At 36.8% G+C, this 17,622-nt stretch overlaps 1 protein-coding gene across 1 annotated transcript in view; it reads left to right on the forward strand.

Annotated features, from left to right (window-relative positions):
* The first annotated feature begins 288 nt into the window (after positions 1–288).
* LOC128861182 (carbonic anhydrase 3) overlaps positions 289–17,622 on the forward strand; it is a 53,281-nt gene continuing 35,947 nt past the window's right edge. The window contains exon 1 of the mRNA XM_054099115.1: positions 289–1,510. Within this exon, the coding sequence (XP_053955090.1) occupies positions 1,462–1,510 (49 nt within the window). The 5' untranslated portion in view covers positions 289–1,461. The remainder of the gene's footprint in view (positions 1,511–17,622) is intronic.

Below are 17,622 nucleotides of genomic sequence, written 5' to 3' on the forward strand. Positions count from 1 at the left end.
GTACTAGTTTAGTTTTCCCTGCAGGGATACTATGCAGCATCGGACGCTACCATCGATGAACCACCAGTTTCACAAGTTCATCAACGCCTACCAAAGTCGAAACGGACGGCCCCAGCTGACTTATTGTTTGGCATGTCCAATTATTTTTGTTGTTATGCTTTCATTTCAGCCGCTTTTTTGTGTAGTTTTTTGAGTGTTGTTGTTTTCATTGTATGCCTTTTTCACAACTTGCGCTAACTCAACTGGTCGCGCGCATTTCGCTCTTAGTTCACTATTAAAGCGCGCGTCTTAGTGAACAGTTGGTGGTGGCCAACTTGCCGGTTAGCTTTGGCAATAATATTATTGTAGTTCAGCTTGGGTTAAAGCCAAGGCATTCACAATTGCAGAATACTCTTTTAAATGTGATTACATAGGTTTACAAATATTACATATTTACGAAATAATTACGGAATAGTTTGCCTTCGGCCTATTGTAGCTACTAAGTGTTGCTTTAAAAAAATCAAATCACAGACGACAAAAAATCAAACTAACAACAACGCATCAGCAAATACGTATGTAAAAATATAAAAAACACAAAAAAGGGGAAATTTGTTTACCAACTACCGGTATTTCCTCTATTCGACTGACAATTGTGAGAAACTGTCCCAACTACTACATATATATTATCAACACATTCGTCATTGTTGTTGGAATCAATCGGTGGCGGCAACGGCTGAGGCAACAATAATTGTCCAATTGAGATTTCTCACATAATTGCAAATTCAACAGAATCACAGAATAGCAGGTAGAAAAATGCAGTGGCAAAAATAACGAGCAAGCTATGCGCCGCAAAATAAGTAATAATAAACAAAGCTACAACTACAACAATTTTGTTAGTAAATTTTCTACTCATTAACGTCAAAGGAGTTTAACAAAACGGAAATTGTCTGTAGCTTGTTTGCCTGAATTATTGTTGCTAATATTGGACGTAAATTAACATAAAAATACGAAAACGCTTCGAATTCATTTCCAATTTGTGTGTTGATACAGAGTAGATCTGTTGTCAGTCTAGCGTCCAGAGCCTAAATATCGCGCGCATTGCTGGTGTGCAACTCGAAAGTCAAAATTTGAATTTGCAGATTTTGCTGGCTACTTCACGATTTGAATGTTTTCACAAGTTTCCTAAGCTTAAAAAACCACATTAGAGGCCGCAATAGACTACGTTCCCAAATACTTACAGAAGTGTTTTTATTTTCAAGTGATAGAAAGTGCGCTAAATAAAGTTCGTGTGACTTTTTGTAATCTCCAAAATCTAAACAAAATAGTTTTATGAGTCCCGAAGTACTTTGTGAGTGGCCGCCAAAAAGTTGAATCATTAAAACAAACAACAATAAAAGTCAACCGTAAAGTGACTTGAGTTGAGAGCTTTGCTTTGTATTAGTCAGTCTTTCGGAATTTTGGCTTTGTTTTTCGTTGGAAATCATGCAGACTTTGAATATTGCGGTGCTGCTCGCTTTGACCTGCTGCAATGGTAAGTTCAAAAATGTCGACATAATTTGCTCTAGAAAGAGTAAAACAAAAGTCATTAAAAAATGCTGCTGTCTTACTTGTGAAGTGATATTTACATACATACAAATCGCTCTTTTACTTGCCTGTGTCTTACTATGCCTTCCTAAGTGAAAGTGAAGACACATTTTCAATTACTGAGGTACTGTTAATACGAGTACATGGAGGCATCATGCATTTTTTACACTGCATGAAAGAGGAGGTGTAGAGGTAATTTCCGCATACTTGTGTGTATGCGTAGTGTGTAAGTGGATATTTTCATCAATAAAAAATATTGCAATTTACTGGTATAATTTTTTTTATTAAATTAGAACTGTTCAGCGTTGGAGAAGACTCATTGTGGATGCATAGTTTTTTTTTTATTTTTTTTTTTATTTTTTGTTTTTCCTTAAAGATATGTAGATTTTCAGTACCCCAAATGTGGTAATTTTGCTTGTTAACAAACAAGTAACTGTGTTATGTGAAAATGAACTCAGCGATCATCATGAAAATATCAGTTAAAGCACGAAATGGATTTAGGCGTACCTCTTCAATACATTTGTACCTTATTCTTGGCTGATAAATTTGCTAATGAAGAATCTGTTCAATTATGAAGGCATTGGTCTAAATTGGGCTCCTGCAGAGTAGCTAAGTGCTTTCTAAAAGACCCAAACAGGAAATTAGCGACATTTTTCCTAAAACTTAGCAGAAAGGACCTGGGACAGAAAGGGCCTATGGTCAGCATATGGCTACCATGGGAAACAATGACGGCCTAATATGCCTGTCTTGTCGTGAAAATGAGAACACTGCAGATCACTTTTTTGGATCTTTTAAGATTCATCAATGAAGCTTAACGATTCTCGGAAGAAAGACCTCCAACCAATTTGCCCGTCTTATATATATGTATATATAATTGGCGCGTACACCCTTTTTGGGTACTTGGCCGAGCTCCTCCTCCTATTTGTGGTGTGCGTATTGATGTAGTTCCGCAAATGGAGGGACCTACATTCCGAACGGTAGATATTTCTATGACGAGCTTTTTCATGGAGAAATACACTCGAAGGTTTGCCATTGCCTGCCGAGGGGCGACCGCTATTAGAAAAACGTTTTTCTTAATTTTGCTGTTTCACCAAGATTCGAACCGACGTTCTCTTTGTGAATTCCAAATGGTAGTCTCGCACCAGCCCCTATTCCTTCCACTGTCATCTATCCAGGCGTAGTACAATGGCCTTTCTGACTGAGTGCTTGGACTTGTCCAACCCCCACAATTCTAATCGAATCGAATCTAATCTCTTCAGTAGTGAATGTGCAGTTGTTATCGATGTTGCATCTTCTTATACTTTTATTGCCTCTTCTGGTGTCCCGCTGGGCAGCATTTCGGGTAATTTCTTCTTTGTAATTTTCATTAAAGACCTATCTGAATGTTCCCATTTCTCTTAGTTTCTTTTACATGCAGACGAATCAAAATTACAATATTTAAAACTCTACTAAGCCTGTCTGATTCACGCAATCTTCAATCAGACCTCAACAACGTCGCGGTATGGTGTGATAGAAATCTATTGTACTTCAGCTAAATACCTATATTGTACTTCAGATATGATCTCACGTGTAATTTTCTAAGGCAAAACATTTAATCGTATTTTATAAAGAACTCGCATGTACTTACTCTTAATGAAATAACTGACTTGGGAGTAATCTTTGATTTAACTTTTCTGTTTCTTAGTCATTTGAATTAGTCAATGCCGCCAAATCGTATTCTACACTTGCCTTCATTGCGCGGTTTGCTACCGATTTCACGGGTCTTTACACTTTGAAGTTTGTATTTACTTTGTTCGCACGATTCAAGCTGCAGGCTATATCAGTGTCACATCAATAGCCTTAAACGTATTCAAAAGAAATTTCTTCGTTTTGCACTCGGACTTTTAAACTTCACTAATCCGATTCCTTCATACAATGCAAAGTGTGCATTACTAAATTTAAAATCGTTACAAGAAGTAGACTCATTTCTTCATAGAAGAAGTAGACTTTCACTCGGCTTTGTTTTCGATATTATAAATGGAACAGTTGACTCGCCTTTACTCTTCGAGCGAATTCATGTTTACATGCCTCGAAAAAATATTGTGTATTTGGGAATTTGGGGCGTAGTATGGTGCGTTTGTAATCATTCTTAGGGTTTTTGATTAGAATCTAGTATTTCGATATTAGCGTCAGCTGCAGTGCTCCTGAGTTGTACGCCATAGGTCTATATTTTGTTTATAAAATAACTGAGTAGAGTAAAAGTTTACTTTTGAGAAAAACATGAGAATATCAGCTAATCAACCATTATAATATATAGGTTTCGAAGTTTAATTCCAAGTGTTTATTGAGTTTATCGGGTGGGCAAGTGTTTCATTTGAGCGTAAGGGTAACTTAAGCAGATTTCGTCTCGTTAGCTTTTATTTTCCAGTCTCACAGCCATTGAGCTAGTTTATCAAGTCCTTTCTGGAGTTTGAGAGAAGCCACCTCTGGGTGGAAGTCTATAACGAGTAGGGCGGTGTTATCTGCAAAGATTCCGACCATAGTTTCCTCTGTGATTGGTAGATCTTGTTTGTAAAGCAAATAAAGTACTGGACCTATTATACTGCCTTGGGGTACGCCAGCTTAACTTTCATAGAATTCAAAATGTTGTTGGTTTTGTTTAACAAAGATGACAAAAGTATAATAATTAATAGGTGGAGTGAGTTTTATTTTGAATTTGGCAGAGTAAGCCAGACGCGGTCGAAGGCGTCTTGTGCTCAAAAGCTTTGTGAATACTATTTACGAGCCTGTGTACTTGTTCGATGGTACCGTGTGTTTTTCTGAAGCTGAATTTGTGATTTGGTATTAGTTTTCGGTCTTTTATTATGGGCATCATTTTTTTTTTTAGGAAAAGAAATTCCATAACTTTTATGTGTACATTGGGGGGAAGAAACCCAGTTAATAAGATAACATTATATATAAATGTACATACGTGAGAAAAGAGATTTATTTCTCGGGCAATTGTTTGCATGATGAGATCATACTGATGAGATTATATTCAGGAGCTTTCTTTGTTCTTACTTCGTTTTTCGAAAAAAATGTTATGGGCGGGTCCATCTGGTGGATGAGTTCTAGGGTGTCTTTGACCTTTTGGGCAGTGCTTAGTGAGAGTTCGAATTCATGTGATATAAGGTATTCAGGATAAGTAACGAGCTAACGTATGAGCTTTTTCAAGATCCGATTTAGCTCACTTATTATGTTCCATTTTGATGGCTGACTGTTTTAAGATTGGTCTTTGGAATTTTTCTTTTGCTTTCCAAAGAGAGTATTCAGGGGATGAGGATGCATCGAGGTTACTGAGGCGATTTTGAAGTTGAATGTTATGTTCTTTTCCCATGAGTTTTTTTAGTTCTCGTGCGAGCGAATTGAGAGTTTTTTTTGTCTTCGGAATGTCTGCTTTGTTGTCATTTTTTCTCGCTTGGCGCTTTTCTTTTAGCTTTTTTTTTTTTGAACCACGAGAGATATCTGGGAGCATTGTTGCTTGGTTATGGGGGTGTTGAGTTCCAACCTGCTTGATTGTTTTTCCAATAAATCTAAATAATAAGTCCAAATGAACCCAATCAGCAAAAATACGACGCAATCAATAGTCATTTAGCTTAAATTCTTACACGAGCTGAATTTTCGAGGCACGTAATCTATGAGCCTTGAGTAAAATCTTGCACATAGTCAAAGGATGGAGTCCAACAAGTTGAGAACGACGACAAATCGACATTTCGGCATTTATTTCAACACCTCGCTTTATGAACTTCGGGAACAAATTTATTTATTTACCTCTTGTTTTTTCAAAGTAAATCTTCACAATTTGAAAGCGTTGTGCTGGCGTTAAACGATTCACTTTGACTTACCAAACCTTACTGAACAGAAATGTTAATACAGTTTGCCAGTTTGCTAAGCCGTCAAGCCATAGTCATGCACCTAGAAAAACACCCGTTACTTACTGATAGATGGTGAGTAAGTGTATTTTAAATGAAAATATTCATAAACACATGAAACTGGTGGCGAATCATCATCATTTTTCATGCTTTTTAAACTCTCATTGAAATCATCAGGATATTGAAGGGAATTATATGATAATTGAAAATAAAAACCAATATTAAATTTCCCGCATTTCACTATTCAAAAAGTTTCCACGAGTCACCGTGTGCAATATTGAATGTTCAGCGGAGAGACAAGCAAGGCTAAATATAGGGCCCGCCATCTATCGTTACGGATTTGAACTAGGTATTATTTGAAGAATGGTAACACTTAGCTGTCATCTGATTTGACAGAAAATTAGTTTTATTCTTCCGCTGAACGAAAATGGTTTTATTGCGACATTACTTTGAAAATCATGGTAATGTTGCAGAATGTGTACGAAAATTACGTACGGCAATGGGGAGAAGAAAAGCACCGAATGAAGCGTATGTGCGTTACTTTGCGAAAAAAGTAAGAGAAACTGGATTGCTTATTGACAAACCAACGCGTGACCGACCAAAAACCGTGCGTACACCCGAAAATATTACTGCTGTGGCCGAGAGTGTTCGTGAATCACCAGGAACATCAGTTCATCGTCGTTCTCAACATTTGGACATTTCGGAGACATCATTGAGACGAATTTTGCGTAAAGACCTTGGTATGGCGCCGTACAAAGTCCAATTGGAATGAAGTTGTGTTCCATCATTAACCGGAAGGATTGTACTTTAAAATGAAAAAAACAGTTTGGAAAAATATTGAGCATTTTTAAATCCGTAAAATTATATGGTGAACCTTACAGTTTCCAATTCTGCTGCTGAACATTTTTGAGTGCATATTTGTATGTACATGTCTATCTAGATTAGAATAGAGTATTGAAAACAGACACTAAGCCTGTTAAAACGACTGTGACGAAGTTAAAATGTCCACAATGCCAATTCAAAATTAGTTAGCGAGGATACAACGAAAAAACCGCAAACATCTGTTTTTATTGCTTTCAAAGCCACTTATTAGTTATGTTTAGCAAATATTTACCGAATTTATATGTTGGTATTTATGAGTTCATTGTTGCCAAAAACCACAAATATATACATACAGTCTACACATAGTCTACTAGTCAAAGTATTAAAATCAAAATTAACCACTTTGTGGCCACATATTACCAAAATGCTCGTACTTTAGTTTTATGGTGAAACAAACCTCCTGTAATGTAACAAAAATATTCATTGGAATCTTTGACGTGTACGCATGTGTATGAATGCACAGCTATCCAATATTATTTACTACAAAATGCATTTAATATTAATGTATGTAATATTCACACACAACTGTCATTTAAATTCCGCTTTACTCCACCCATTCGACTACGCATTTAGCAAAGTAATTGAATTGAAAAATTAATTTTGGTTATTAAAATTATTGCCTATTTAATTTCCGAAAATGTCAAAAACTAATGCAACTAAATTTGACCGAAACAATTAAAGTAATTAATAAGAAATAAATCATTGAATACTCATTTTAATGATCTGTCATTAAGAAATACATAAATTTAAACTGTACACTTTGTAACTTGAACGAATTAGAAAATTTAAGTCATTATTTAGGAAAATGTATATTTTTGAAAAGAATCCGATTATTTAAGGCCCCCACCTCATTTGAAATGGAGTCTTTTAAGGTTTTCTTTAAAAGCGTGTAAAACAGAAACGCAAACAAATTTTTATTTTTGCTTTCAGTATTTTACTTTTTGATCCATTACTAAAAAATAAAAATTTGTTTTTGGCCATACGAGATTCGTTCAAAAAGTTATCAGCCTTCAGAAACATGAAATTTGACAAAATAGATCAAAGTTATAGTTCAAAGATGAAAAACGGGTTTTCGATTCTTCATTGACTTTAAAGGTCCGAAGAAGGTCATTGAAGTATTATTTGATCAAAATCGGTTCAGTAGAACGATCGCCCGCTCGAAAAACGTGGTTTCGAGAAAATTGCGCGTTTCTTCTTTAATTCGTACAACTGGTTTTGTAAAGATTTCAAAACTTAAATTTAAGCATGTTTTATGTTTGTTTATTTACCAGGAAACTAGTTTTTCTGTGGACCTGCCAAACTACATTTTTGTGTCTAAATATCGATTTATGCTTTGATTTGACTGAAAACTAATTAGTTGTAGAGGTTACCTCACTAAAATGGCTCTATCTCCGTAAATATTCGGAATTTCGGAAAACGGTTTGGGGACCATATTTTTGGATATTCAATCTATATAAATAACTAAAAAACCAAAAACAAATAAAAAAAATTTTTTTTTTCAAATGAGGCGAGAGCCTTAGATAGGTAGGTAGGTAAAATGGCAAGAGTGCCACAGGCAAGTAGCACTTACGTGCCGTTTTGATACCATAATGTGGACCATTACTTGTGCAAAGGAAAATTATTTGGAAGAGAATACCTTCTATAGCCATTCAGTGCTGTTGATGTAGTAGAGGAGAGAAAAAGGATCTAGGCTGGAGAATTTCTTCAAGTCATCCCCAAAAGGCACGCTGAGAAATCTCAAGCGCCTAGTCGCCAGAGCCGGACATTTGCAGAGAAAATGTTCAACAGTCTCTTTCTCTGCAGGATCCCCACAGCTTCTGCATTAGGGGTTGTACGGAATTTCAAGCTTCTCCGCATGAGTACCGGTCACCCAGTGGACAGTGAACACCGCAATTAGTTTGGAAATTGAATGGCGGGGGATTCTCATTACCTTAAGCGTTCTGTTTCTATCATATTGGAGTCATAGTGTTTTCGAAATAGCACACGATGAGACAGACCTCCATCTGTCTTGCGCTTTTCTTAGAAAGAAATTGTGTAGTTTCCCTTTAACAATGGACAAAGGGACACCGATGTCTGAGGAGGGGCAGCTGAAACCGGTTCTGTCGACCCCTTTCTGGCAAGCTCGTCGGCATTTTCATTTCCCTCTAATCCTGTGCCCAGGAACCCAGATAAGGGAAATGTTTCCTGTTCGATCGAGTTGTTTGAGCTCCTTTTTACAGGAGTTCACCAGAAGAGAGCTGCAATACGGCGACTACAGTGCCTTGATCGCAGCTTGGCTATCGGAAAAAATATTAATGTCTCCCTCCCAACAGCGATCTTGAAGCATTTTGCATGCCTGCAGGATCGCGAAGACCTCTGCTTGAAAAGCGCTGCTCGTTTCCAGCAGTTTAAAGCAGACCGAAATGCTGGCTAATTTAGAGAAAACCCCCGCTCCCCCTCCAGATTCCATTTTGAATCCGTCAGTGAAAACAGAGGTACCTATATCCGTGCCGACTTTTCCCTCCTTCCAGTCTTGCCTGCTCGGAGAGATAGCCCTAGCACAACCTTCAAAACACAGTTTGCGGATGAAGAGATCAGTGTGAAGAACAGAGAAGGAAGAGGAGATCTGCTTCAAGATGCTCCTAAGTCCTACAGGAAATTGCCTCCAGAGGCCAAGCTCCTTCAACCTGATAGCGCTCTGAGCAGCAATGGATTTAACCTGCAGATCCACAGGAAGTAAGTGCAGAATAACGTTGAGCGCAGCAGTGGGGCCTGTTTTACAATCACACCTGATGCCCACACATGCAGTTCTCTGCACTCTCTCTCTAGTTTAGTGGTGTTGTAGCCCTTCTGAAGAGGTACCCACCAAAGGAGGCACCCATATGTTAAAATTGGAAGAATTACTACGTTGTACATCCAAAGTACGACACGTGACTTGAGACCCCATTTTTTGCCGAACATAGATTTACAGGCGTAGACGGCAATACTGGTCTTCTTAGCTCGATCTTCTATGTGGAGCTTCCAGTGGAGCTTGGGGTCAAGTATTACACCAAAATACCTGACTTCCGATGCGAGCATAAGACACTGGTGTTTAGTCTTGGAATCTTAAAACGCGGAGTCTTGTATTTCCAGGTGAATAGCATCAACTCCGTTTTGTCAGAGTTGGCTCTGAGAGCGCAACTGGCGGGGGCCTTAAGTAATGAAGAATTTGTTAATACTTTTTTCCTTTTATTTTGTTCATTTTAAGTCTAAAACAAAATTACAGTTTTTACAGACCACTTAGTGCTAATTACTGAACCTAAATCACTAGAGATAACTATTAAATCAATTAAAAAAGAGCTTCGAATTTCATAAAAATCATTCTTTGACGCCGAAAAGTCAAGCGGTATAGCACTCGAGATCCCATAGAATTCTCGTAGAGCGCGGACAATACGAGCATTACGCGCAAAATTCGTGTTAAGAAATTTAAGACCAAATGGGTAAGTGTTGCGTAGAGATTTAGTATGAATATGAAAAATTAAATGCTACGTAATCTTGATGAACAATCGATTTCTCCTTTAACACTAAAACAAAATACACTGAGAGTATAGACCTTCTACTCTCTAGAGACTTTAAGTTAATTAAAATCAAACGGGAATCATAGGAAGGGACAGAATTTGAGAACTTTAATGACCTGGAAGCATGTTTGAGGAACACCTTCTGTACTCGTTCAATTCTCTCAATTGTAAATTGGTGGCAAGACCTCCATATAAATGTTGCATATTCTATTCTAGAGCGAGCAAAGGTCGCAAAAAGTATTCGGTTGGCGAATAAGTTCGTAGCGTTTTTACCGAAGACTTAAATTTACCCAAAACACATTAATTATATCAATAATCAATACCTTTCCATCTCTCGACCAATTTGTTAATGCTGATAATGCCAAAAATCGCTTGGTTTGATGTCAAAGAAGTTGTTGAGCCAGTTTTTAAGGACTTCTTTATTGTAGAAGGTAACGCCCTTCATATGGTTTAAAAGGGAGCGAAAAATATGGTAAGCGGTCGGTGCAAGATCTGGAGAGTACGGTGGATGCCAAAGGAGCTCCCATTCGAGAACTTGGAGTGCGCTTTTGACGACTTGTTCAACATGGGGCCTAGCGTTTTCGTGAAGGAGTATGGTTTGACCATGTCGATCGGATCTTTTCAGTCGAATAGCCTCATTCGCGCGGTGTAGCTGGGCAATGTAGAGCTTCTTGTTAACCGTAGCATTCTTTTTGAGCATTTTCCAGTGCACCGTGTCACCCCAGTTCCACCAAACACATCTCATGATCTTCTTTGCATGAATATCCGGCTTGACTCTCGGCTCGATTCCTTTCTTTGCTTCATATTGATATATAGGCACTATTTGTCATCTCTTGTGAAAATGCGGTACAAAAAGCACTCTTTATGACCGCGTGTTGCTCGATGGTGGGCGGGATGCTCATAATCAATTCGAAACAGACTTTCTTTGGTTTTTTCGTTAAGCTCGTGAGTCAGCTCCCAAGCTCCCAATTTTTCGGTAAATCCCATTGAATGAAGGTGACTGAGAATCTTTTTATAATCGCAGCTCATTTTTATTCATTTCCGCCAATTCAGGACTGGCTTGGCGACTGTTTCAATCAAAAGTGATTTGAGAAGTTCTTCAGCGAATTCAGAAGGCCTTCCGCTGTTAGACATGTCATCGACATCAAAGTCGCCGTTTTTGAACTTTGCAAACCATTTCCATTCCGACCCGACTACGACCCCTTCTCCCGAGAAATTAAAATCCCCAAAAACATCAATATGATTATGATCCACCTTATGTAGGACAAAGGAAGCAGTTTTGTCTGTGTGCGATTTGTAAAGATCATAATTACTTTTAGGCGGGATGTAAGATACAAGTAAATATAAAGAGCCATAGCGCGATGATCCCTTTAGACAAACACACAAATGAACAAGGATGGGTACCTCATTTAAATGGAAGTGGTGCATTTGGTTGGTTAGATTTGGGCACAGTAGGCATCGGATGATATTATAGCTTCATTTTGTCGGCTCGTGATAGGAAAATGTTTAGGCCAAGCTTTCCGGTGTTGTTCTAATATTATAATTGGACGTTGTCGAACTTCAGGCGGCTACTATGAGAATCTTTTGCGTCATCAGCTATTTTCCAATCAGTAGGTAGGGAATTTTTTTAAATTATTTTGAATTATCCGAATAAATTATTTGAATTAACCGAGATATTACTTTTCATTTCTAAAAATCGTATACAAATTTTTGTTTAAGAAAACTGGTTTATGTATTTTTTGTCGGAATCGTTGAAGTAAAAATTTTGCGATTGATGTTAAGCTCAATATACTTTAGAAATTTCTTTATAACAAACCATGCTTTGTTGGTACGAAAATGCATTTAATATTTAGTAGTTATGAAAATGTTAATAGTAATAAAAATGTTAGTCACCGGGCAAAGTTTTAAAACAAACTGAAAATTGCAATTTAATTTGGCCTACCACAAGACAATTTCATGCAAATACATGCGCGCATGGCATACGTACCTGCATATTGCATTAGCCAAGCAATGTCGCTGCAACAACACAGCTTGTTTTCAGCGGCGCCAACTTCAGTCAGTTCATGAGATAAATGATAAATGGCAAAAATACAAAGAAAACAAGCAACGGTTAAAAAGAAAAATATTTCTTCAGTATTCGCCTCGCGACACTAACTAACACGATGGCAGACATACCGCCATAGTCGCCTTCGCCGTCACCGTCAACGTTTCAGTGACAGTCAATGACACTTGCCCGCACCTCAGCTAACTTTTAATGCTCATCAATCTATCTGCTTCGATACTTAATGTCACATTGTGGCAATGACTAAAATCCGAGTGTTAAAGTTCGAATTGTTGGAGCATCCACCGAATTCACCAGACTTGGCCCCTAGCGACTTCCATCTGTTGAGGTCATAACAGCTGTGGAAGCGTATTTTGCACGCCTCCAGATCCTCACTTCAAGGATGGAATTCATAAATTGGAATCTCGTGGGAATAAGTGTGTTGAATCTATACCGAATAATAAAGTGCCTTTAAAACCATAAAATATAAGGAATTCCGAGAAATGTATCAAATTTTCATTAGATATCCAACTTTTTAATCAGAAGCTTTACAAAACTTTTGAGCATTTGTCAGTTTTGTAGCCGCTTCAATTCTAGTATAGTAAAATAAATTTCATCAATGCTTCCAACTCTCTTCTTTAAGAGTTTCATTAGACCGCGTTCATACAGGGCAACTTTTGTTGCTTTAATTGGTAATTTGTGAAAAAGGAGTGGAATTTATGGGGAGACGAGGAAAGGAAGGGGTCACCGAGTTGCTGGGTCAACACGCTTTATATTCTCGTTCCTCGCAATGTTGTTTTTAGCTATAGAATGAGAATTCAGCAACACAAAAATGGGAAAAATTGAAGCAACAAAAGTGTTGTTAATTTTCAGTACTGATAACCTGTTACTTATTACTGGACTCTTCAATTGTTGTAACCATTTCAAGCTCTGCAAATAAGTCAGAAAACAATTTGTAGTTTTTTCATGCGATATTAAATATTTGAATCGTTCATTTATAAATTCTCTTTGGCCTCCCCACAAATACTCATTGAGTGATTCCAAACAATTGTTAATTTTTGGCAGTGCTTTTCCAGTGCTGCCAATATATGCCTGTATACGCCAATTGCTTCAACTATTCGCTACTCGCAAACGCATAACAAATCGAAGATGGCTTTCGCCTCGTTTTAAATTTTATACAAATAATGAACCTAAATTTGAAAACTGGGCCTAATCACATCCACTTATGGGTAAATGTGTGTATCTCTATAACGACCATTGTACAGAAATACTAGTAAAAACACTCTTCTCCTTCCTATTTCTTTGACAAGTGTCTGTGGTGTGAGTTTGGCAGGCACCTATGTGTGTGATAGTCTGAGTGCTTGGCATTTTTTCTTGAGCGTGTTCTCGGAGGCCGCCATAGCCGAATGGGTTGGTGCGTGATTACCATTCGGAATTCACAGAGAGGTCGTTGGATCGAATCTCGGTGAAAGCAAAATTAATAAAAACATTTTTCTAATAGCGGTCGCCACTCGGCAGGCAATGGCAAACCTCCGAGTGTATTTCTGCCATGAAAAAGCTCCTCATAAAAATATCTGCCGTTCGGAGTCGGCTTGAAACTGTAGGTCCCTTCATTTATTGTAACATTAAAAACGATAGAATATCGACTACAAAAATATCAAAATAATATCTTTGACTTGGAAAATTTACAATAACAAATATTTTTAATATTTTTCTTAGCTATAATAACGCTCTTTTATTGAGAAGCATCTAAATTTTCACGATATTTTTAGACTTTTTGATACGATTTGCTATGAAATTTCATCAGTTTTTATGCAACCATGTTAGATAAAAGAGAGGTTTGTAATTAGCTGATCTCAGTTGTGGGCATTTTTTGACGACCAGCTGAGAGTCGTTTTACTTATGGATCTGTATAATGATAGCGACTTAATAAAACTCGCCCAAACTTCTTTTAGAGCCGATATAAATATTATTGATATTGGTTAAAGGTCATGCCCTCTTTTTATATGTTGAGACTAAAGTTTGGACTGAGGATGACTTCTGTTGTTAAAAGCTACAAATAACTCCCAATGTCTATGAATTTGTTTCATTCTATAAATTTACAGCCAGTCTAAAGTAAATTTTACTAAAATATGCACGGATATATAAAATTCGCTCCGGACCGCTCCTTAGGCTTCCTTACTTTCCTTAGTCTCTCTACACGTGAGAGACTGGGCACTGATGCTCATTTCACAATACACAAAATAAAATCACAATTACAAGTTGCGCAAAATTAATCATCCAATTGTGTTTTTGAGTAACTTTTCCACTAAATAAAAAAAAACAAAAATGATTTCGTCTGTTGGTAATCTTTAATTTGACCTTTACGCGTTCCATTGCTTGTCTGTGTGTATACTGCAGCTGTCCAGTTCACACGTCCCAAATATGATTGACGTGCGATGGTATTTATAAATGAAATTTACAAATAGCAAAATACAAAAAACGAATAAACAGCAATCAAAGTGAGATCAACAGAGAAATGTGAAAAATAACAAATCCATTGCACAGACCAAACATATGCAAGCTTTGATTTTGAGGAAGCGCAGCTTTACATTGTAGTTGGCTTCTAGTTAGGTCATAAAAGGCAAATAAAAGTGCGTTCTTTTTGTAGTCGACTGCTGGATTTTCAACGAAATCTAATCAAATATACCTGCATATCAAATATAAGCATACCTATCTATTATTTTTGTAGTCGACTGCTGGATTTTCAACGAAATCTAATCAAATATACCTGCATATCAAATATAAGCATACCTATCTACGTCTACATACATATGTACGTCTGTTTACACATATATATGCATACATAGGTATATAGTATTCACTGGTGTGCATACCAACAACTACCATACCGATCTCTTTTCAGTGAGACAACTCCTAACAACTTTCGGTCGTTTTGGCCATCAGGAAGCAGCCAACGAGACACGCGGCCAATCATGCAGAAAGCAACTGTGCAATGATGTCAGGCGTTGTCGGCAAATGCCCCACAAAAATCGAGAAAAATACCTCAATTATCCACGACCTAGAAACAATACCACAAATTTCCAAAAAGTACAAAACACATTTTTCGCCGTAAAAAGTAAAGTTCATCTATGTGCATACAAAATAGATATCTATTGGTGCAGTGCGCAGTGGCCTAATAATATTATGTGCATGCATTAATTTATTTTGTTTTGTTGTAAAAAGCTTTTCGCAAAAAAAATTTGAATCTAAAAACAATAATTCTTCTAAAATGTCAGCAAAAAGCTAACATGAAACTACTATATGAATAATACAAATACAAAATGAAAATACAAACACTTTTTTTTTTAACTATCTACTTATACAGGCACTCACACCTTATTCGATACAAATACGATTTTTTTTTTGTGTAGAGTTCAATAATATTTTGCTAAAATGGTAAAATAGATGAATCTATTTTATTTATTTTGTTTTATTTCATTTCACACCATAAAATACAAAAAAGTGTCCACTCATTTCATTGCAATGCAAAAAAACAAAAACATAAAGAGAATTGACGCCACAGCTTAAATGGTGCAACTTAGAAGAGAGCAAATATTTATTTTTAATTTTCAAAATTTTAAAGCATTTCGTACTTTCTTGTGTATCCTTTATTATCAATTACAGCTTTAAGTCTACGTGGCATAGAGCTAATCAAGTTTTTTGTGTAGACTGAACTAGTCTTTTTAAGATCAAATTTGCTATGGATGTCATATTTTCTTATATTTGTCAACTACAAATTTTCGATGACGTTCAAATCCGGTGATTGTGCAGAAGTTTCAACAATGGGGAACTCTAGGAATTTATGATGATGTTTGTATTATTTGTGACTTGTGCTTAGGGTCCCTACCTTGCTGAAAGCGAAATCAGCTTCAATTTGGAATTATCAAGCGTTTTGAGCGGAATTTTCTTGCAGAGGTTTTAAATAAACACATTTGTTCATTGTTTCTTCGATAAAGGTCAATTTTCCGACTCCATTTGATGATAGGTATGTATGCCCGATGTTGCCACCGCCGCATTTTGTAGTAGCTCGCAAATTTCGGAATTTGAGCTCCGTATTGGTCTCGCATCAAATTAAAGAAGTAAAAAGTACTCTTCTACAAAATACTGGGCTCTTATTTAGATGGTCACGCACAAACTGCAATCTCTTACTTCTATACCTTACACCTACGAAAAGTTTATTACGACCGCTTCTGCCATTTAAATTTGCGTCCCTCAGAATTTTTTGAACAGTTTCTGTATGGCAAGTCTTACCTAAATCCTTTTTGACCGTTCCAGTGAACTTTGGAGCGTTTGTTGCCGCATTTTTTTTTCACTTGGCACACTAATCACTGAAATTTTTTCTCTCTCAGAGTTTTATTTGGAGCGTGTCGTCCTTTATATGACACACGATTTTCATGCAGAAAGCATTCGCAAATGTGCAAATTTATAATGAACTTAAATGTACAATTACGACGCGAAATCCCTTTTTTGAAATGCTCCAAAACTAAGTCACGCTTTTCTATCGAAGTGCGCGATGCCATAGCTAAAAAAACTAGAGTAAAAAATAAAATTTACTATTACTTTATATCAAACTCACCCTACAAACAATAAAAATGCAATTTTGTTTGTTGAAACTTGCGTCGTGAACAGCAGTAATTTTAACTCTATCATTTAAGCTGTGGCGTAAATTCTCGCATTTTTTTTTTTTGCACCACAATGAAATGAGTGAACACTTTTTTGTATTTTATGTTCAGAAATGAAATAGAGGAAAATAAATGAGCAGTCTGCATACTTTGTTAGCAAATTATTGTGAAATATAGAACTCTTTACAAAAAACTCGTATCTATATCAAATAAGCTGTGAGTAACTGTATGTATATACTCGAATCATATCAACTCCTAACGTACATGTTAATGCTAATATCATCCAGGGAAGCCTCAACAGCACTTTACACATGCAAGAAAACCACAGGATTAACTTGTGGTTTAGGACAGTCAGAGGCCCAAAAAATGATGATTTTCAATAATTTTTTTTTTTTTTTGCTAGTGAATTACTTTATTTTACAAAAATAAAAACACAACATTAATACATCTTGTTTCGACTTGACTTTAGCATAATTTCAAAAACAAAAAAATAATAATTGTAAAAGTTATCGCTGTTTGTGTGGAGCACGTTTCTCCAGAAGTCCCTTGCGGTGCTCATCAAAAGTTCTTGGAGATTAATCTAAAATCAATAGGACAAGAGAAATTAGTTTTATTAATAGATAATCTTGTGCCTCATTGAAGGTTTTTTCAAAATTAACAATATGGCAGCCTCAGGAAATATTTTTCAGAATTTTGAGAAAGAAACCAGAAACCACTACGCGTACAGGACAATATCCTTTTCATGAAATTTTCCATAACCGAGTTGCGAAGTGGCTGCCCTATGCCCTCGATAGCCTCATGAATTCCATCTTTAAGGTCTTTAATCGACCCTGGGCTGTTGGCGTAGACCTTCTCTTTCACGTGGTCGCAAAGGAAAAAAAACACAAGGTGTTAAATCACAAGATCACGGTGGCCAATTGTGATCACCTCCTCGAGAGATAACAAGGTCCGGAAACAAAAGAAACAAAAGATCAATGATTTCGTGGCATGTAGCGCCGTCTTGTTGAAAATAAACGTTGTCCAGATCAATACCATCCAATGCCGGC

The sequence above is a fragment of the Anastrepha ludens genome, chromosome 4, assembly GCF_028408465.1.
Source record: "Anastrepha ludens isolate Willacy chromosome 4, idAnaLude1.1, whole genome shotgun sequence".
NCBI lineage: Eukaryota > Metazoa > Arthropoda > Insecta > Diptera > Tephritidae > Anastrepha > Anastrepha ludens.